This window comes from Elephas maximus, chromosome 16, assembly GCF_024166365.1.
Source record: "Elephas maximus indicus isolate mEleMax1 chromosome 16, mEleMax1 primary haplotype, whole genome shotgun sequence".
Taxonomy (NCBI): domain Eukaryota; kingdom Metazoa; phylum Chordata; class Mammalia; order Proboscidea; family Elephantidae; genus Elephas; species Elephas maximus.
Genome location: NC_064834.1, coordinates 63,315 through 84,712, shown reverse-complemented (window position 1 = coordinate 84,712; position 21,398 = coordinate 63,315). Strand labels below are relative to the sequence as shown.

At 43.4% G+C, this 21,398-nt stretch overlaps 1 protein-coding gene across 1 annotated transcript in view; it reads left to right on the top strand.

Annotated features, from left to right (window-relative positions):
- The window catches only part of LOC126059296 (anthrax toxin receptor-like), a 158,208-nt gene that overhangs the window by 110,905 nt on the left and 25,905 nt on the right, over positions 1–21,398 (top strand). The window contains exon 13 of the mRNA XM_049854949.1: positions 14,879–14,977. Within this exon, the coding sequence (XP_049710906.1) occupies positions 14,879–14,977 (99 nt within the window). The remainder of the gene's footprint in view (positions 1–14,878; positions 14,978–21,398) is intronic.

Here is a 21,398-nt window from a genome sequence, read left to right as displayed (position 1 = left end):
AACTCTTCAGACAAAGATTAGACTGGCCTATAAGACAGAAAATGATACTGGTGAGGAGTGAGCTTCTTAGCTCAAGTAGACACATGAGACTATGTGGGCAGCTCCTGTCCGGAGGTGAGATAAGAAGGCAGAGGGCACAGGAGCTGGCTAAATGGACACAGGAAATAAATCCAGGGTGGAGAGGAGGAGTGTGCTGTCACATTATGGGGACAGCTGCTAGGGTCACATAACAATGTGTATGTAAATTTTTGCATGAGAAACTGACTCGAATTGTAAACTTTCACTTAGAGCACACTAAGAAAGAAAAAGTTTCTCAAAGTAGCTACTGAAGACAGGCACAAGAGGCAGTTTTTCTTGAAAGGGAAAAGAGTTGAGATTTAAAACCGCCTCATGAACAAAGTCAGCCTTGGCCATCTGATGGTGCACAGAAAACAAACAAACAAAAAACCCCAGATTGCTCTCTAGATCGTAGCTGAAGTTCTCAAGACAAAATCTCATCCAGTTTTATAGGTGACTTTCTGTAAAATTTGTCCACGTGGACACCATTTTTGGTGAGAACCACAAATTCACTGGTCTGCGGGACAGCCCAAACAATAGGTTTGCAGGGTCTATACCTGTGTTCGACCTTATAATTTTTCTTTTTATGACAATCCACAACAGCATAAGACTCTTAAAACAGCGCAACACAAAACAAGGCAACAAACACACATAGTAGCTACTGCAATTCCAAGCTGATTTCAGTAAGGTTGGTCCATTTAAAATTTTTTAAAAAAAAACACAACTACCTGAGGCCTTTGTGGGACACAGTACACCTTCTTTTGGACCCAGTCCAAGGAGATTATTCAAATAAAAACTATCTGAGGCCTCTGTCAGACTCAGTTCAATTTCCCTTTAACCCAGTCCAAGGAGAGTATTCAGGTAATGCAAATGGGAACTCACTACAAAACCCAAGTGCCAAACAGAAATTCCTCAGATTGGAAAGAAAAAAGAGCAGATGGGAACCCAGTTCTCCAAATAGACAGAGCAAAAGGTGACTTATCAAGGGAAGGATGTCCAAAACTGTTCAGATGTAAACCAGAGAGTAGAACTCACATCTGAGAGAGATTCACCAAGTTCTCCAGTGTGGTAAAAAGGACATTGGGCACCAAGGGCAATCTTCTTTCTGGGTCCTAGTTCTGACACCAAAAACTGTCAAAAATAATCAAAACTCAAAGAAATTAAAACATAAGATTTATTCTAAGGAGTTATTCTATATGCATATAGGGAGACCAGCCCGATTCTTAAAGAAGACTTGATGTAGGCTAGTTAAAGGGAAACTTGGGAGGGAGGAGAATAGAAGATCACCCACTGGTAATCTTAATGTGATTGGTTGAACCCTGCCCCCACTGTTCCTGCAATCAGCTGATAACAGGTTATCAGGGAAATGACCTAAAGTTACATTCCTTGCATTATGTAGCTCCCTTATGATTAACAGGTGTCTTTTTTTTTTTAATAGTTTTTATTGAGCTTTAAGTGAACGTTTACAAATCAAGTCAGTCTGTCACATATAAGCTTATATACACCTTACTCCATACTCCCACTACTCTCCCGCTAATGAGTCAGCCCTTCCAGTCTCTCCTTTCGTGACAATTTTGTCAGTTTCTAACCTTCTCTACCCTCCTATCTCCCCTCCAGACAGGAGATGCCAACACAGTCTCAAGTGTCCACCTGATACAAGTAGCTCACTCTTCATCAGCATCTCTCTCCAACCCACTGTCCAGTCCCTTCCATGTCTGATGAGTTGTCTTCGGGAATGGTTCCTGTCCTGGGCCAACAGAAGGTTTGGGGACCATGACCACCGGGATTCCTCTAGTCTCAGTCAGACCATTAAGTCTGGTCTTTTTATGAGAATTTGGGGTCTGCATCCCACTGATCTCCTGCTCCCTCAGGGGTTCTCTGTTAGTGCTCCCTGTCAGGGCAGTCATTGGTTGTGGCCGGGCACCAACTAGTTCTTCTGGTCTCAGAATGGTGTAAGTCTCTGGTTCATGTGGCCCTTTCTGTCTTTTGGGCTCATAGTTATTGTGTGACCTTGGTGTTCTTCATTCTCCTTTGATCCAGGTGGGTTGAGACCAGTTGATGCATCTTAGATGCCCGCTTGTTAGCATTTAAGACCCCAGATGCCACATTTCAAAGTGGGATGCAGAATGTTTTCATAATAGAATTATTTTGCCAATTGACTTAGAAGTCCCCTTAAGCCATAGCCCCCAAACCCCTGCCCTTGCTCCGCTGACCTTTGAAGCATTCAGTTTATCCCGGAAACTTCTTTGCTTTTGGTCCAGTCCAGTTGAGCTGACCTTCCATGTATTGAGTATTGTCCTTCCCTTCACCTGAAGCAGTTCTTATCTACTAACTAATCAGTAAAAAACCCTCTCCCACCCTCCCTCCCTCCCCGCCTCGTAACCACAAAAGTATGTGTTCTTCTCAGTTTATACTGTTTCTCAAGATCTTATAATAGTGGTCTTATACAATATTTGTCCTTTTGCCTCTGACTAATTTCACTCAGCATAATGCCTTGCAGGTTCCTCCATGTTATGAAATGTTTCACAGATTCGTCACTGTTCTTTATCGATGCGTAGTATTCCATTGTGTGAATATACCACAATTTATTTAACCATTCGTCCATTGATGGACACCTTGGTTGGTTCCAGCTTTTTGTTGTTGTAAACAGAGCTGCAATAAACATGGGTGTGCATGTATCTGTTCGTGTGAAGGCTCTTATTTCTCTAGGGTATATTCCGAGGAGTGGGATTTCTGGGTTGTATGGTAGTTCTATTTCTAACTTTTTAAGATAACGCTAGATAGATTTCCAAAGTGGTTGTACCATTCTACATTCCCACCAGCAGTGTATAAGAGTTCCAATCTCTCCGCAGGCTCTCCAACATTTATTATTTTGTGTTTTTTGGATTGATGCCAGCTGTGTTGAAGTGAGATGGAATCTCATCGTAGTTTTAATTTGCATTTCCCTAATGGCTAATGATCGAGAGCATTTTCTCATGTATCTGTTAACTGCCTGAATATCTTCTTTAGTGAAGTGTGTGTTCATATCCTTTGCCCTTCTTGATTGGGTTGTTTGTCTTTTTGTGGTTGAGTTTTAACAGAATCATATAGATTTTAGAGATCAGGCGCTGGTCAGAGATGTCATAGCAGAAAATTCTTTCCCAGTCTGTAGGTGGTCTTTTTACTCTTTTGGTGAAGTCTTTAGATGAGCATAGGTGTTTGATTTTTAGGAGCTCCCAGTTATCGGGTTTCTCTTTGTCATTTTTGGTAATGTTTTGTATTCTGTTTATGCCTTGTATTAGGGCTCCTAACGTTGTCCCTATTTTTTCTTCCATGATCTTTATCATTTTAGTCTTTATGTTTGGTCTTTGATCCACTTGGAGTTAGTTTTTGTGCATGGTGTGAGGTATGGGTCCTGTTTCATTTTTCTGCAAATGGATACCCAGTTATGCCAGCACCATTTGTTAAAAAGACTATCTTTTCCCTAATTAACTGACACTGGGCCTTTGTCAAATATCAGCTGCTCATATGTGGATAGATTTATATCTGGGTTCTCAATTCTGTTCCATTGGTCTATGTGGCTGTAGTTGTACCAGTACCAGGCTGTTTTGACTACTGTGGCTGTATAATAGGTTCTGAAATCAGGTAGAGTGAGGCCTCCCACTTTCTTCTTCTTTTTCAGTAATGCTTTACTTATCCGAGGCTTCTTTCCCTTCCATATGAAGTTGGTGATTTGTTTCTCCATCACATTAAAAAATGTTATTGGATTTTGGATCGGAAGTGCATTGTATGTATAGATGGCTTTTGGTAGAATAGACATTTTTACTATGTTAAGTCTTCCTATCCATGAGCAAGGTATGTTTTTCCACTGAAGTAGGTCCTTTTTAGTTTCTTGCAGTAGTACTTTGTAGTTTTCTTTGTATAGGTCTTTTACATCTTTGGTAAGATTTATTCCTAAGTATTTTATCTTCTTGGGGGCTACTGTGAATGGTATTGATTTGGTGATTTCCTCTTCGATGTTCTTTTTGTTGATGTAGAGGAATCCAAGTGATTTTTGTTTGTTTATCTTATAACCTGAGACTCTGCCAAACTCTTCTATTAGTTTAAGTAGTTTTCTGGAGGATTCCTTAGGGTTTTCTGTGTATAAGATCATGTCATCTGCAAAGAGAGATAATTTTACTTCCTCCTTGCCAGTCCGGATGCCCTTTATTTCTTTGTCTAGCCTAATTGCTCTGGCTAGGACCTCTACCACAATGTTGAATAAGAGCGGTGATAAAAGGCATCCTTGTCTGGTTCCCGTTCTCAAGGGAAATGCTTTCAGGCTCTCTCCATTTAGAGTGATGTTGGCTGTTGGCTTTGTATAGATGCCCTTTATTATGTTGAGGAATTTTCCTTCAATTCCTATGTTGCTGAGAGTTTTTATCATAAATGGGTGTTGGACTTTGTCAAATGCCTTTTCTGCATCAATTGATAAGATCTTGTGGTTTTTGTCTTTTATTCATATGGTGGATTACATTAATGGTTTTTCTAATATTAAACCAGCCTTGCATATGGTATAAATCCAACTTGGTCGTGGTGAATTATTTTTTTGATATGTTGTTGAATTCTATTGGCTAGAATTTTGTTGAGGATTTTTGCATCTATGTTCATGAGGGATATAGGTCTGTAATTTTCTTTTTTTGTAATGTCTTTACCTGGTTTTGGTATCAGGGAGATGGTGGCTTCATAGAATGAGTCGGGTAGTATTCCGTCATTTTCTATGCTTTGAAATACCTTTAGTAGTAGTGGTGTTAACTCTTCTCTGAAAGTTTGGTAGAACTCTGCAGTGAAGCTGTCCGGGCCAGGGCTTTTTTTTTTTGGGAGTTTTTGGATTACCGTTTCAATCTCTTTTTTTGTTATGGGTCTATTTAGTTGTTCTACTTCTGAATGTGTTAGTTTAGGTAGGTAGTGTTTTTCCAGGAATTCATCCATTTCTTCTAGGTTTTCAAATTTGTTAGAGTACAATTTTTTGTAATAATCTGATATGATTCTTTTAATTTCATTTGGTTCTGTTGTGATGTGGCCCTTCTCTTTTCTTATTCGGGGTATTTGTTTCCTTTCCTGTATTTCTTTAGTCAGTCTAGCCAATGGTTTATCAATTTTGTTAATTTTTTCAAAGAACCAGCTTTTGGCTTTGTTAATTCTTTCAATTGTTTTTCTGTTCTCTAATTCATTTATTTCAGCTCTAATTTTTATTATTTGTTTTCTTCTGGTGCCTGATGGATTCTTTTGTTGCTCACTTTCTATTTGTTCAAGTTGTAGGGACAGTTCTCTGATTTTGGCTCTTTCTTCTTTTTGTATGTGTGCATTTATGGATATAAATTGACCTCTGAGCACTGCTTTTGCTGTGTCCCAGAGGTTTTGATAGGAGGTGTTTTCATTCTCGTTGCATTCTATGAATTTCTTTATTCCCTCCTTAATGTCTTCTGTAACCCAGTCTTTTTTTCAGCAGGGTATTCTTCAGTTTCCAAGTATTTGATTTCTTTTCCCTAATTTTTCTGTTATTGATTTCCACTTTTCTGGCCTTATGGTCTGAGAAGATGCTTTGTAGTATTTCCATGTTTTGGATTCTGCAAAGGTTTGTTTTATGACCTAATATGTGGTCTATTCTAGAGACTGTTCCATATGCACTAGAAAAAAAAGTATACCTGGCAACAGTTGGGTGGAGTGTTCTGTGTAAATCTATGAGGTCAAGTTGGTTGATTGTAGCAATTAGGTCTTCTATGTCTCTATTGAGGTTCTTACTGGAAGTCCTGTCTTTCTCCAAAAGTTGTGTTGAAGTCTCCTACTATAATTGTGGAGGTGTCTATCTCACTTTTCAGTTCTGTTAAAGTTTGTTTTATGTATCTTGCAGCCCTGTCACTGGGTGCATAAATATTTAATATGGTTATATCTTCCTGGTCGATTGTCCCTTTAATCATTATGTAGTGTCCTTCTTTATCCTTTGTGGTGGATTTAACTTTAAAGTCTATTTTGTCAGAAATTAGTATTGCTACTCCTGCTCTTTTTTGCTTGTTGTTTGCTTGATATATTTTTTTCCATTCTTTGAGTTTTAGTTTGTTTGTGTCTCTAAGTCTAAGGTGTGTCTCTTGTAGGCAGCATATAGACGGATCATGTTTCTTTATCCAGTCTGAGACTCTCTGTCTCTTTATTGGTGCATTTAGTCCATTTACATTCAGCGTAATTATAGATAAGTATGTGTTTAGTGCTGTCATTTTGATGCCTTTTTATGTGTGTTGTTGACAATTTCATTTTTCCACTTTCTTTTTTGTGCCAAGACGTTTTTCTTTGTAAATTGTGTGTTCCTCATTTTCATAGTATTTGACTTTATGTTTGCTGAGTCATTATGTTTTTCTTGGTTTTTATTTTGAGTTATGGAGTTGTTATACCTCTTTGTGGTTACCTTAATATTTACCCCTATTTTTCTAAGTAAAAACCTAACTTGTATTGTCCTATATCGCCTTGTATCCCTCTCCATATGGCAGTTCTATGCCACCTGTATTTAGTCCCTGTTTTTGATTATTGTGATCCTTTACATATTGGCTTCAATGATTCCCTGCTTTGAGTATTTTTTTTTTCTTTTTACAATTAATCTTAATTTGTTTTTGTGATTTCCCCATTTGAGTTGATATCAGGATGTTCTGTTCTGTGACCTTGTGTTGTGCTGGTATCTGATATTATTGGTTTTCTGACCAAACAATTTCCTTTAGTATTTCTTGTAGCTTTGGTTTGGTTTTTGCAAATTCTCTAAGCTTGTGTTTATCTGTAAATGTTTTAATTTCGCCTTCATATTTGAGAGAGAGTTTTGGTGGATATATGGTCCTTGGCTGGCAGTTTTTCTCCTTCAGTGCTCTATATTTGTCATCCCATTGCCTTGTTGCCTGCATGGTTTCTGCTGAGTAGTCTGAACTTATTCTTATTGATTCTCCTTTGTAGGAGACCTTTCTTTTATCCCTGGCTGCTTTTAAAATTTTCTCTTTATCTTTGATTTTGGCAAGTTTGATGATAATATGTCTTGGTGATTTTCTTTTTGGATCAGTCGTAAATGGGGTTCGAGGAGCATCTTGGATAGATATCCTTTCATCTTTCATGATGTCAGGGAAGTTTTCTGCCAAGAGATCTTCAACTATTCTCTCTGTGTTTTCTGTTATCCCTCCCTGTTCTGGGACTCCAATCACACACAAGATATTCTTCTTGATAGAGTCCCACATGATTCTTAGGGTTTCTTCATTTTTTTTAATTCTTTTATCTGATTTTTTTTCAGCTATATTGGTGTCAATTCCCTGGTCCTCCAGATCTCCCACCCTGCATTCCAATTCCTCGATTCTGCTCCTCTGACTTCCTATTGCATTGTCTAATTCCATAATTTTATTGTTAATCTTTTGGATTTCTGAATGCTGTCTCTCTATGGATTCTTGCAACTTATTAATTTTTCCACTATGTTCTTGAATAATCTTTTTGATTTCTTCAACTGCTTTATCAGTGTGTTCCTTGGCTTTTTCTGTAGATTGCCTTATTTCATTTCTGAGGTCATCCCTGATGTCTTGAAGCATTCTGTAAATTAGTTTTTTATATTCTGCATCTGGCAATTCTAGGATCGTATCTTCATTTGGGAAAGATTTTGATTCTTTAGTTTGGGGAGTTGTAGAAGCAGTCATGGTCTGCTTCTTTATGTGGTTTGATATCGACTGCTGTCTCCGAGCCATCACTAAGATATTGTAGTGATTTATTCTATATTTGCTCACTGAGTCTTATCTTGTTTTGTTTTCTTTCAATATATATAGATGGGCTACTAGATTGCACAGTCTTGATTGTTACCAGCTGGTTTGGGCTGTTACCAGATATATAAGCCTAAGAGTCCATTCACTATTCTTGAGTAGAATCTGCTTTTGGATCATCAAGTGTGTGGTGCAGACTGTCACCTATGCACCTAGAGAAATAGTGGTGATAGTTGTGTGCACCAGATTCTAGTAGCAGCAGGGGTTCACACTCCAGGGGGGGCAGGATGCTGACAGGCTTCCCCCGAGTGCCAGTGAGGTAGGTGTGTCTCTATTCCTAAAGCACTTTGGTGGGTGGGCTCTGCAGCTGTACCTTAGGCCCCCAATGCAAGTACCTCTACAGATTGGTAGGTGTCACCCTCCTTAGACCTCTAAGGCAGGAGGCTAGGTGGTCTGGGGGGAGCTTCAGCCCCTCAGTTCCCTGTTGTGGGTCAGTGAGGGTTCTGTTGAATACACAGAGATATCAGACCTGGGAAACTTGTCTTTCCAGTAATCTGCTAAAACAATTACAGTCAGATCCCTATCAGAAATGCCTTTGCATTATAGTAGCCACCTTGTTCCCTGTAGGGATGAAAGCCCAAGACTGTGGATCAGATATGCTTGGCTGGAGCTGGTTCTGTGTTTTTAGTCCAATTAGGGAAGGATTTTTGGTCCCTGGGTTCTTTGTAGCTGCTTCTCTCAGGCTTGGAGAATGGGTTAGGAAAAGACCAAAAAAAAAAAAAGAAAGAAAGAAAAAACACAGCACAGTTCACTCTCTGGCTCAGGAAATTCCAATGTTAATGAAGCCGCCTGGGAAGGGGAGGGGAGGGTTCAGATAAATAGGAGAGAGTAGCACCCAGGAATATAGACAAAGTCACTTATCTTGCTTGGGATGACTGTTTTATCTGAGATTCCCGAGGGGCGCGTCGACTGTGTGAGCTGGCTGGGTAGAGATTGCCCCCGAGGGTCAGGCCCGCATCCCATGCTTGCACTGTCTCAGAAGCCGTGGTTAGTTCCTCCGTTCCCAGTCCTAAGCCCAGCGCCAAGGTTCCCCAGCTGGGACGCGGCACTCCCGGCTCCAAAACCATTTGCTGCCTCCCGGTGACTTCTCCTCCTATCAGCCGCGTCGCCGCGCTGTCTGCGTGCACCGGCTCGGCTTCCCCCAAGGTCACTTCTGGGGGTTAGGGCTGTGTCCCTTGTTTGCGCCCTCTCAGGATGCCGTGCTCGGCTCCCCTGTGCCCAGTCCAAAGCCCAGCCCCAGGGTTTCCTGACTGGGACGCTGGCTCCCGGCTCCGAAAACAGTCGCTGCTTCCCCGTGATTGTTCGTTCTCAGTCTCTGTTACTCAGGTCAACTCTTTGAATCTGTGTTTGATGGTCAGGGTTCGTAGATTGTCATGTACGTGATCGATTCACTTGTTTTTCTGAGTCTTTGTTGCAAGAGGGATCCGAGGTAGCTTCTACCTAGTCAGCCATCTTGGCCCCACCTCCTCCCAAAAGGTGTCTTGATCACAAAGGGGCTTGCAAAGATTCAATCACTGTTAAATTGGGTCTCAGTTTCCTTATTATTGACACTCATTAATGCTGGGGTTGGGGGAGTTAATAGTTCTGTGGTTTTGGGGAATTAATTTTTTGTTTCATAGGTAAGAAAACCCCTTAAAATCAAAGTGAAATGCCGGTTATTAATTTTTTTTGACAAGTATGGGTTCTGGTACTGCAGTTTGAAATGTGGAGGTAGGGAAAGGCGATTGCCCTGTGAGGAGTGAATGGGGGCTGGAGGCTGTAATTTGAAGGGTGGGAGTGTAAATACTGGGTGCTACAGTGTGAGGGGTGGGGATAGGGACATGGGGGCTACAAGGTGAGGGATAGAGGTGGGTGCGGGGTCTTCAGTGTAATAGGTGGCCTCGGGAGGGCTTGCAGTGTGAGTGGTAGAGGTGGAGGTCAAAATACCCCCACCCCATAGTACCTTTTCCTGTTTCTCCTGATTGAAGTTGCCCAGACGTCAGCAGGCCTGACAGCTTCATTTCTCTGATTATGTCCCCTGGACACACACAGGCCTTTTTGAGCAGCCACGTCAAACCCCAGTTGAAGATTTGAGTCGTCACTTCTTGGGTGCAAATGCAAAGCTGAGGTGACAGGTGCCCATTGACACCCGCTCAGCACACTGCCTCTGCCCGTGTGGCCCAGCATTCCCAACCCTGACCTTCTATAAACTGTCATCTTGTCAGAAGTTGCCACATACAGGGTGACAGCCACTTGGGGCAAAGGACGAGGCAAGAGCCCAGACCCTGAATGAAAGAGACTAAGCCATTTTTACAGGATTCCATTCAGGAGACATTAATGCACCGAGTGGAGCTGGAGCCACCCCTCATACTCCAGGCCATGGGTATGTATTCCACACCCCTCATCCCAGCCTGGTGGGGTCTGTAAAGCCCTGAGCCTACAACCAGGCCTCCAAGGCCTGCCCTCTGCTGCAGAGGCAGGTCTGGGTGTAGTTGCCCCAGGTTCCAATGTTCCTTATCTTCCTTGGTTGGGTTGGGCCACCCATCTTTTGAGGGGCCTTCTCTTCCCTGGTGGACTGGCCCTCTGAAGCCCCACAGCCTGTGGTCTGTCTCTGTCATAAGGCATTGGCCACCCACCAGGTGACATGACGTTTGGTTGGTTGTGTCTGTGGCTTTCCTTTTCTCATTCAGCTCTTTGTTTTCTTCCCAACATTTTATTATAGAGATGCTCAAACCTACAGTGAACTTGAGAGAAGTGTACTATGAACACTCCTGTACCACCACCTAGACTGTATAATTACTACTTTATCGTGTTTTCTTTATCGCATATCTATCCACCTCTCCATATATTCATCAAACGATCTTACTTTTGATGCATTTCAAAGCAAGTTACAGACCTTGAGCTTCATCTCCCCTGAACACTTCAGCCTGCATATCCTTCACCAGGAACCCGTATTTGTTTGCCTTCTCTTTTTGAGATGCACAGATCTTAAGTGTATCACGTGATGAGTTCACACAAGTGCATACGCCTGTGGAACCCCACATCGCAGTTTGATACCGAAAGTTCCCATCACCCAGAAAACCCCCTCCGACCCTTCCCAGGCGATCCCCGCCCAGAGACAGCTACTGTTCTGGTTTCTTCCTCGTAGACGAGTTGCTTTAGGACATCACATCAGTGGAATCAGACAGTGTGCACTCTCGATGTCTGGCCGGTGCACGAGGCACCCTGTTTTGGGTATTCATCCATATTGTGTGTGGGCTGAGTATGCCTGTGGCTTTTTACCCCCTGGAGGCGGCAGAGGTGGCACCTGCTGTGGCCTGGGATGGGACAGCTGTGGGGAGGGATGGGGCAGCCGTGTGGTGCAGGGGGAGGACCCAGCACCTTTAAATGTGCGAATCTGTGCCAGTCAGCCTAAAAGGGTTTTTACACGCGGGAGTATGCAGTGCATTGTGCAGATTTCTGCCCAATATTTCATTATGTGGATGTGTCAGATGTACTTGTTTTAGTCGTCCTCTCTGAGTCTGTACTGAGATTGCTCCTAATTTGCCGCTTTTAGGAGGCATTCTGCAGTGAGCATCCCATGCTTGCTTCTTGGTGCGCGTGAGTCTGCATCTCCCCGGGGGCTGACACCAGAACCAGAGTTGCTGCGTTAAAGCGACACATGAATTAAAAGTCGATCAGAAGTGACAGTTGTGTCTGGAAGAGGCTGTGCCAAGCAGCATGGGACAATGCTCAGTTCCCACCCCTCCTCCCTGCCGGACACTGGCCATCTGTCTGTGCGTGTGTGTGTTAGTCTGAGGGCAAGTTTACCCTCTCTGGCCACTTCTAATTACAGCCGCAAGCAATGCTTCCTTGCAATAAATAATCCTAGAGCGTAAATCGGAATCCTCCCTTCCTTGAGACTAGGGGGCAAGGCTTGACGCGGGCTGAGTCTGGCTGGTGAAAGGGTCCATAAGAGATGCAGGCCTTGCTGGTGTCAAAGAGAAAAATTAATAACAGACATCTTACTTTGGTTTTAGAGTTTTTCTTACCCATGAAACCAAATACTTGAATAATTATTAATACTGTATTTTTTTTATTAAAAAAAATATATTGTCGTTTTTGAGAATATATGCAGCAAAACATATACCAATTCAACAGTTTCTACCTGTACAGTTCAGTGCCACTGATTACATTCTTCAAGTTGTACGGCTGTTCTTACCCTCCTTTTCTGAGTTATTCCTCCCTCATTAACATAAATTCACTGCCCCCCAAGGTTTCTATCTGATTTTTCAAGTTTCTGTTGTTAATTTGGTCACATATAGACAGATGGGTCTTAAAAGAGCATAGTGCTCAAGGCAGATCTTTTTTACTAGTTAAGCTAAATTATTGCTTGGTTTTAAGAAGACTTGAGAGGATATTTTTGGTTTAAGGTTTAAAAATTATCTCAGGGCAATAGTTTCAGGGATTCATCAGCCCCCCATGGCTCCAGGAACTCTGGAGTCCCTGAGAATTTTAGATTCTGTTCTACATTTTCCCCCTTTTGATCAGGAATCTTCAATAGAACCTTTAAGTGTTCAGTAACGGCAGCCAGGCATCATATAGTTCTTCTGGTCTCAAGTTGCTTATGGAGGCAATTAGCCACACATTCCTTACTCTCCTCTTATTCCTGACTCTCCATCCTCTGTTACTCCAGGTGAGTACAGACCAAGTGTTATATTTTGGATGGCCACTTGCCACCTTTTAAGACCCCATGCAGCATGAAATGAACTAGGAGGTAGAACAGAAACACTAAACAGGTTATTAGGGCAGTTAACTGGGATGTCCTCTTGAAACCATGACCCTAAACCTCCAAACCAAGAAATCATATCTCATGAGGTGTTTGGTTGTACATAAGTAGGCTCAGCAGGTATACTTTTGTTTTTTTATTAATAATGTATTAATCATAAAAATTCTTAACCACATCCTGCCAGTGGCTTTTTTCACACAGGATTGCTAAGCTTTTCCTTCCTATTCCAAGCCAGGCTTACTTAATTCAAATTTCAAAAGATATCGGTGGGTGGCAGGCCAGTGATCACCTTGTGACTTGATATCAGTTGATCTCAGTAAAAGGAGGAGGGCAGGGTTCATGTTAAGATTAGCCAACAGTTAATCTTCTGTTCTTGTCCGCTCTTTATAAGCTTCATTGTAACTAGCTTACTTTGAGCCATTAGCTTTTTTTTTGGAATCAGAATGGTCTCCTTATAATGCATATAGAATAACTGCTTGGAATAAACCTTATTTTTCAATTTCTTCAAGTTTTGATTATTTTTAACACTGGGCAAGCCTCAATAGGATATTGAGTGTGCACTTGGTGCCATGGAATGAGAACCAGCATCGTGATACAGAGCGTGGGAAGGACACCATCTTAGTGACCCCAAGCCTGTCCAGGTGGGCTGCATCTGTGATGCTCAGGCACAGGGCCTTTGGGCTGGCCTTGCCGTCTCTTTCTCAAAGCCCCTGTGCTCTCCCCATGCTCCCAAATGCCTCAGGCACTTCCTAGGGAGCCCGTAGTGGCCAGGCAGGCACTGTGAGCAAGAAGAGCAGGCTGGGCACAGCCAGCAAGCACAGGCCCAGGGTGAGGGTCCTGGAGAGTGGGTGGGCACTATGCTGCTTGGTCTGAGGAGGGTGGTAGCCCTCAGCTCCCTCCTGACGGGCAGGAAGGCAAACCCACTGATGCCAAATCTTCCAATTTTCAAAATCTGGATAATCGGGGAAGAGTCTAGTTTTCTAAATGTGGGCTCCTATTTTTTGAAACCACTCTAAAGCGTAATGAAGAGGTCATCAGGCCAGCTTTAGCACAAGGGCCAAGAATCTCTGTTTTCTTTAAAGCAGAGAATTTTCCAACTCTGCCTTGAGGGGCTGTGTGCTGCAGGGCGATGGGAAGAAGGGGGAATAGGGACTATCAGGTCCAAGGTTGCACTGGGCGTCTCAGAGGGCGTGATCCTCAGGTTAATTGACCTGCCCACCTGAAGCATCGGGGTTGGAATTAGCTGGGCCTGGGCCAGGAGGCGGAGTCCCTAGGTGGTGAAAAGGGTTAATGGGCTTGGCTTCTAATGGAAAGGTTAAATGTTCGAGTCCGCCCAGAGACACCTTGGAGATTTGTTGCTGAAAAACCAGCCAATGAAAACACTATGGAACACAGTTCTACTCTGACACCAAGAATGAACACCAAGGCAACAGGTTTGAGCCAGGAGGCAGGGCTGTGGAGAGGAATGAGCTTGTAGAAACAGGTCTGCGTCTAGTCCTGGCTCACTCCCTGAGGGCCACCTACTCACCTGCTTTCTCTGTATCTGCCTGTGATCTTTGATTTAGGGGCAGGGAAGCATGGAGTAGGGTGGGGCACCCCTTCTGGGGGTATATCTTGAACTGCACCTCAAACTCCACACTGGCAGAAGGAAATGCTTGGTGAACTGCAGGATAGGGTGGGTGGTCCTTGGTGGGACAGAAAGAGGTAGGGGGGTGAGGAGTCATCTACAGGGTTCTGGAACCATAACTAAGACAGGCTTTTCCTCCCATGATGGATTCTTCCCAAGAGGGTCTTAGGCCCCATGCTTGCCTCATGGGGTCCTGGCCCCACTCCTGGGGTCTGTAGCTTGTCATGGGAACATGGAAAGATAGGGAGGAGGTTCACACCCCCTAAGAGTCCAGTAAGTCTTGTAGGCATCTAGGCTGGTTGACTAGCTCAGGCCTGAGGAAGAGGTGGTGTGTCCTGTGTCCTCTGACACCTCCCTCAGCTGTGAGGAAAGCTTGGCCGAGAGCACCACCTGCTCCCTGTGCCCTGAGGCTTCCTGTGGAATCTCAGGGTAAGAAATCCCAGGGTGGGTTTGCCACTGTGGAAGAGCCAAGGAAGGTGTCTTTCCTGGACCACACGGATCAGGGGCAGTGTTAGGAGGACCCAGAGCATGAGGCTCAGGCAGCCCCATCACAGCAGACCCTCCGTGACAACAGATGAGGATGTACAGAAGCTGGCTCAGAGACAGCACCAGACGGGTCCTCACTCAGCCTTTTCACTCTTGCCCTTGTAGAGAAGTATGAAGTGGTGGTTCATGGAAGTGGCTTTCAAAACGCACAGAACAAGGAGGATGTTCTCTGCAGTTTCAAGTTCAGTGACACCAACGTTGTCAGTAAGTAGCCTTCTGGGTGCCTGTGTGTCATGTTTCCCTTCAGCCAGCTGAGCCAGGGTGTGTTGCGAGGTTAGAGGCATATAGTCCAGGGGAGAGACAGCCCGGTCTGGGAAGCCAAGCCCCTCTCTCTCTCACCCATAAAGTGGGAAATAATAAATCCCTTAGAGCACCAAGAGTTTCTGGAGGTGGGCTGTGGCGGGGTACCAGGTCTGCACCACGCCGCATGTGTCTGCTGTGTCTTCGGCACCCACTTTCCATGAGAGGCTCCAAGACTGCTCCAGGTTCACTGGACACTCTCCCAAGAGAGTGTGTTAACCTAAGATTGAAAGATGATGCCAGCTGCCAGGCCTGGGCTCTGGAGTCAGATCTCTTGGCTCAGCACATATTGCATGTGTGACCAAATGAGGACTCCATTCTGAGCCTCTGTTTTCTTTACTGTAAAATGGGAATCACATATATAGAGAGGTTGGCATAAAGAAGGGCTTAATAATTGTCATGTAAAAAAAATCCTTCTATTATTTGGTAATACCCAGGTGTCAGGGCAAGTGGGCTGAGGAAGCAGACATGTGCCCTCTGAGTGGAGCTGAAGTGGCATGGTCTTGTGTGTAGAGTGCTTGGGCCACAAGCAGTCTTTCTGCCTCATCCTGACCTCTACTAATTGGCTCTTTGATACGCTAAGTTAATTCAAGTACGTTATGTTCAATGACTTTTTATTCTGGGTTCCATAAACCCAGGGCAACTCACCTCTCAGCACACGTCTTGGCTCTCTGTCCTCCTCTCCATGAGCACATAGAATGGGTTAGGTGCCTTCCATGTCCACATTTCTACACCACAGGTCTGTGTTGATGGCCTCAGGAAATTATGTCAGTTTGCCTGTGCTTTCTCAGGAGTGGCTTAGGAACTGAGCAAGCCCTTAACACTATCATGAAAATTTAATGAGCACTAATTGGTCCTCACAACTGGACCAATAAGCAATATCATGATAAACAGAGAAAAGATTGAAGTTGTCAAGGATTTCATTTTACTTGGATCCACAGTCAACACCCAGGGAAGCAGCAGTCAGGAAATCAAAAGACACATTGCATTGGGCAAATCTGCTGCAAAAGATCTCTTTAAAGTGTTGAGAAGCAAAGATGTCACCTTGAAGACTAAGATGCACCTGTCCCAAGCCATGGTGTTTTCAAATGATGCCTTTGAATTGTAGTGTTGGTGAAGAATATTGAATATACCATGGACTGCCAAAAGAACAATTTGTCTTTGAAGAAATACAACTAGAATGCTCCTTAGAAGGAAGGATGGCAAGTCTTCGTCTCACATACTTTGGTCATGTTACCAGGAGGGATCAGTCCCTGGAGAAGGACATCATGCTTGGTAAAGTAGAGGGTCAGTGAAAAAGAGGAAGACCCTCAATAAGATGGATTGACACAGTGTCTGCAACAATGGACTCAAGCATAGCAACTAATGTGAGGATGGTGCAGCACTGGGCAGTGTTTCGTTCTGTTGTACGCAGGGTTGCTGTGAGTCGGAACTGACTCCACAGTGCCTAACAACAACAATTATTTTATTAGGTAGTAATCTGTGTGCTTAGTATATACTATCTCTTAATTCTTAGAACAACCAGATTGTTAATCTTTTGTGTGGACCGGAAAGCAGAGAAAGGCAATTGAAGAGCTTGCCCAGGGTCATGGCAGAGCTGGATTCAGACCCAGGTGATCTGATTGCCAAGTCTTACTTCTGCCTTGCTCAGATGACAGTGTTTGGGAAAGGAGGAGGCCCACCTTTCCCCTCAGGAAATGTGTTCAGATGCTTCCTCTGCAGGCCTGTGGGTGTACTGTCCTCCCACCCTGCAGGGAGGTTCTAGAATTCCTCCCCGAGGTGGACCAGTGTCATATTCTTACATAGGGAGCCTCCTCACAGTGCCGAGCAGCTCCACACATGGCCGCCCTGTACCTGGACACTGCCACAGGGAGCCTCTTCACAGTGCGGGCAGCTTCACACACGGCCCCTCTGCCTGGACGCTGCCACAGGGAGTCTCTTCACAGTGCCAGGCAGCTCCACACATGGGCGCCCTGTGCCTGGACACTGCCACAGGGAGTCACTCCACAGTGCTGGGCAGCTCCACACATGGCCCCTCTGTGTCTGGACACTGCCAAACACAGCTGTTTATCTCCAAGAGCTCAGAGGCACTGATGATGATCTATTATGTTATGGCTAATTACACTATTCTCTGATCAAAACACCTGTGTAAACATTTTAGAAAAAGCACAATAGAGAAACATCAAGAAGAAAAATGTAAAAACCAGTGTTTGAATATGTTTTATGCTTTCCATCTTTACCATATACTGTTTTTATAATTTTGAAGAAGTTTTGTAAATGTGCCAACTGAAATATTCAGTTTAATCAGTTAATTTTTGTTTGAAAACTGCTTTCCCATCAACTTGGCTTTCTTGGGCACTCTCTGTCTATGTATATCCTGAGTCACTGCTCTGATAGGGCATGTCCCTGACATTATCGCCTTTCCTGCTGTCCCTTGGGAATACCCTCCTGCGAGTCAATCCTCATCTCATTGGGGATTTTTTTTTCCACTTAATTCCAATTTTTCTACCCCTCAGAAGCAAACCCTTGCCTCTGACCATACTTTTGTAATATATTCATTATCAGCTCTGATGAAGTGGTAAAAAGTTTCGATAATCAAAATTTTTGGCTTATACAATAGTTGAGTTAGGGCCAAGAATCTGGTCTACCTGGAAATGAACCATTTTGTAAGGAACAGATCTGATCTGTGGGAGAGAAGCGAAAAACAAAAATTATCAGAAAATTTTAAGTCTAAATATGATGCACAGTAGAAAACAGGAAAGAATAAAAATATTCCTCCTAATATCAATCCCTGAGATAAGTACAGTTAGCACCCTCAAATATACCATAATTAATTTTCACTTAAATAATTTTATTTACTCGAATTTAAATAAATTTAAATTTACTTAAATTAGAAAAAAACTCAAGTCGAATTGAAGTAACTATTGAGCGTCATGAGACATGTAGTTCCTAAAAGACACTCCTAAAATTAAAAGGAGACTATAAGAACCATAAGGATGGAGCAGAGTGAGATGGTGGTGTAAGCAGTCTTGTGCTCCCATTTCCCTGCAACAAATCCAGAAAGGAAAAAAAAAAAAAAATGGTGAAATTGATATTCTCAGAATTCTGGACATAAAGGGTTGGAGGACTAAAATGAACACTGAATCAAAAAAATATATATCATACAGATGGTGGTAGGGTGGAAGTCTCCATGTATCTTCATTCCACTCCCCTACCGAGCTCGGCATGGCCTTGGGGTGACTGCAGTCACTGCCTCCTGTCAGAGAGCTCAGTATTGGAGCAGCAAAGCACAAAGTGGGTCAAACCTGAGACACACTTGGTGAACACAATAAAGACTGGAGTTCCAGTGAGTCCTGGGAAATAGCAGTGCTGTGTGCACAATTCAGGTTGCAGTACCTGAACAGGTGGCCATGGGAAAGACAGGTGTGATGGGCACAGCACACCAAAACACCTGAGCAGTTGGACCTGGGCAGAGAGGTTTGGTGAGCCAACTTAGGCTGAAATTCCTGTGAGTCTCAAGCAAGAACAACACAGAGGATGAAGCTCAGGCCACAGCACATGAACAGCTGGGCCAGGGACAAAGAGAAACAGTGGACACACTATTAAGCAAGACACCTGAGTGGTCAGACCTGTGACAGAGTGGCCCAGTGAGCATAACATGGGTGGGAGTTTCCTAAAGGTCTCGGAAAGTATAGCATGGTGAGAATAACATGGGCCTGAATTCTTGAGTACTCAGGCCCAGGACAAGGAGACTTGGTGAGCACGATGCAGGCTGAAACACCTGAGCAGTGGAACAAGGGTCAGAGCAGCTTGGCAAGCATAGGGTGGGCTGGAGTTCTCATGAGTCCTGGGAAGAAGCAACAAGGTAAACACACTGTGGACTGGAGTTTATGAACAGTGAGGACATGTAGTGAGTAGGCAACAGCTACTGTTACCAGAAAATGGCTTCGGTTCTTGTCTTTGGTGTAGGAAAGAATTCAAACACTGAGACAAATAGCTTCAAGCGAGCAGAGGCTTATTAGCAAGCAGAGGGTTAGTAGTAAAAGTACACTTGACTGGGGTCAAGTGGGCTACTCAGGTAAAGAAATAATCTGAGTGCCCTGATAGTTGTTTTCTCAGGGTTTTATACCCTTTTTTTCTCTTTATCTGTCTCTATTAACACTGAAAAGCTAGGACAAGACCCCCCTATGAAGACTATTTCCTTGGCTTAAGGTTTAATTACCAAGTTAGGGATCTTATCAAGTTAGGGACTTTATCAAGTTAAGGACTTTAACAAATGAAAGACTCCTGTAAAGATCATTTCTTTGGCTTAAAGTTTAACTATGTAGGGACCATCTTATTGAGGAATGTCACCACCCCCTGCCTCTTTCTCTTCCCGAATACGAGCTCCCCCCCTTACACTACCACTTCCAGGGGAATATTCTGAAGCTGGGGCAGCACAGCCAATATCCTGACAGAAGAGCCTTGTGGTGCATCTGCAACAGCTGAAACTCCTGAGTGGGGGTGGGGGGGCTTGGGGGGTGGTCTAGTGTCAGAATTCCACGGTAAACTCTGGTAGTGGGAGAGATTTGTGGTGAGCAATGAGAGACAGCTGGTAATTCCAACCTGGGGAACAAGGTGCTAGAGGAGCATAACCAGCATCCCTGGTGAGGGGGCATCTGGTATCAGAGTGATACTGTCAGTTGTCCTAGAACCTGGTGGAGAGGAGAGAGCAGCAAGTGCTACAAACCATAGAGTTTGGTGCTAAGTGGCATGACCAGCACCTCGACTCAGGTAAACTAGATGTGAAACAGTAACAGCCAGTACCCCTGGGCAGGGAGACCAATAGGGAAGGGACAACAGCAAGTGCACCTAGATGGGGAATCTGCAGTGTAACTACAACTTTAAACAATCTACAATAATAATAATAATAATGAAGAAGAAAAGCAAACACTACAGAAGGGAAAGACTCTAATCTCCAGAGTTATCATAGTAAAATAACTCAATTTCCCGATTACAACAGACAATCTCAAAGGATATGAGGAGGCAGGAAAGTTTGGCCCATGCTAACACAAAGTAAGCAGACAGAAACTGTTCTCGAGGAAGGGTAGATAATGGAATCAGCAGACAAAGGCTTTAAAGCATCAGTAATAAGCATTTTGAAAGGGAGAAAAACATGGAAAAAGAACTGAAGGAAATTGGGAAAATGATACAAGAACAAGAATTTCAAGAAACAGAAATAAAAAAATACTGGAGCTGGAAAGTATAATAACACAAATAAACAGTTCTCTGGAAGAGCTCAATGGCAGATTTGAATTGACAGAGACAGGATCAGTGAACTCAAAGATAGGGTAATTGAGATTGTTCAGTCTGAGAAGCAAAAAAGAACAAAGAGCAAAGAAAAATGAACAAACCTAAGGGATCTGAGGGACACCATCAAGTGGAATAATATACACGTTATGGAGGTCTCCTAAAGAGAAGTGGGGAGAAAAAGACAGGAATAATTTTTGAAGAAATAATGGCAGAAAACGTCCCAGATATTATGAAAGACAGAAATGTATCCACCCATGGTCAGGCAGATTCAAGGAGGATAAATTCAAAAAAAGCTACACGGAGGCATATTACAGTCAAACTCTCAAAAACCAAGAACAAAGAAAATTTTGAGAGCATCACTAGAAAAGCAAAATATTACATACAAGAAAGCCTCAATAAGACCAAGTGCCAATTCCTCCTCAGAACCATGCAGGCAAGAAGGCAGTGGGATGATATATTTAAAGTGCCAAAAGAAAAGAATTATTGACCAGGAATATTATATCTGGCAAAAACTGTCATTCAAAAACTGGAGCAAATTTAGACATCCCCAGATAAAAACTGTAGAAATGTGTTATCACTATGCTGGTATGTCATGAATTGAATTGTGTCCTCCCAAAATATCTGTCAGCTTGGCTAGGTCATGATTCCCAGTATTGTATGATTGTCTACCATTTTGTTATCTGATGTGATCTACACCCTGAATTTGTACTTCTAGCCTACTAGCCTGTAACAAGATAAATGTCTCTTTGTTTAAGCCATCTACTTGTGGTATTTCTGTTATAGAAGCACTAGATGACCAAGACAGAATCTGGGAACAGGAATGGGGTGCTGCTCTAACAGATACCTAAAATGTGGAAGCAGTTTTAAAACTGTGAATGGATAGAGGACTGGCAGCAGCAGAGGACCAGCAGCAGCAGAAACAGGAGACCAGTGCCAGACAGCACAGGGACCGACCCATGGAGCATGAGAGCAGAGTACTACCTTCCAGCCAAAGTTTACTGGTGGAGTCGGGTGACTCCAGGCACTTATCGGT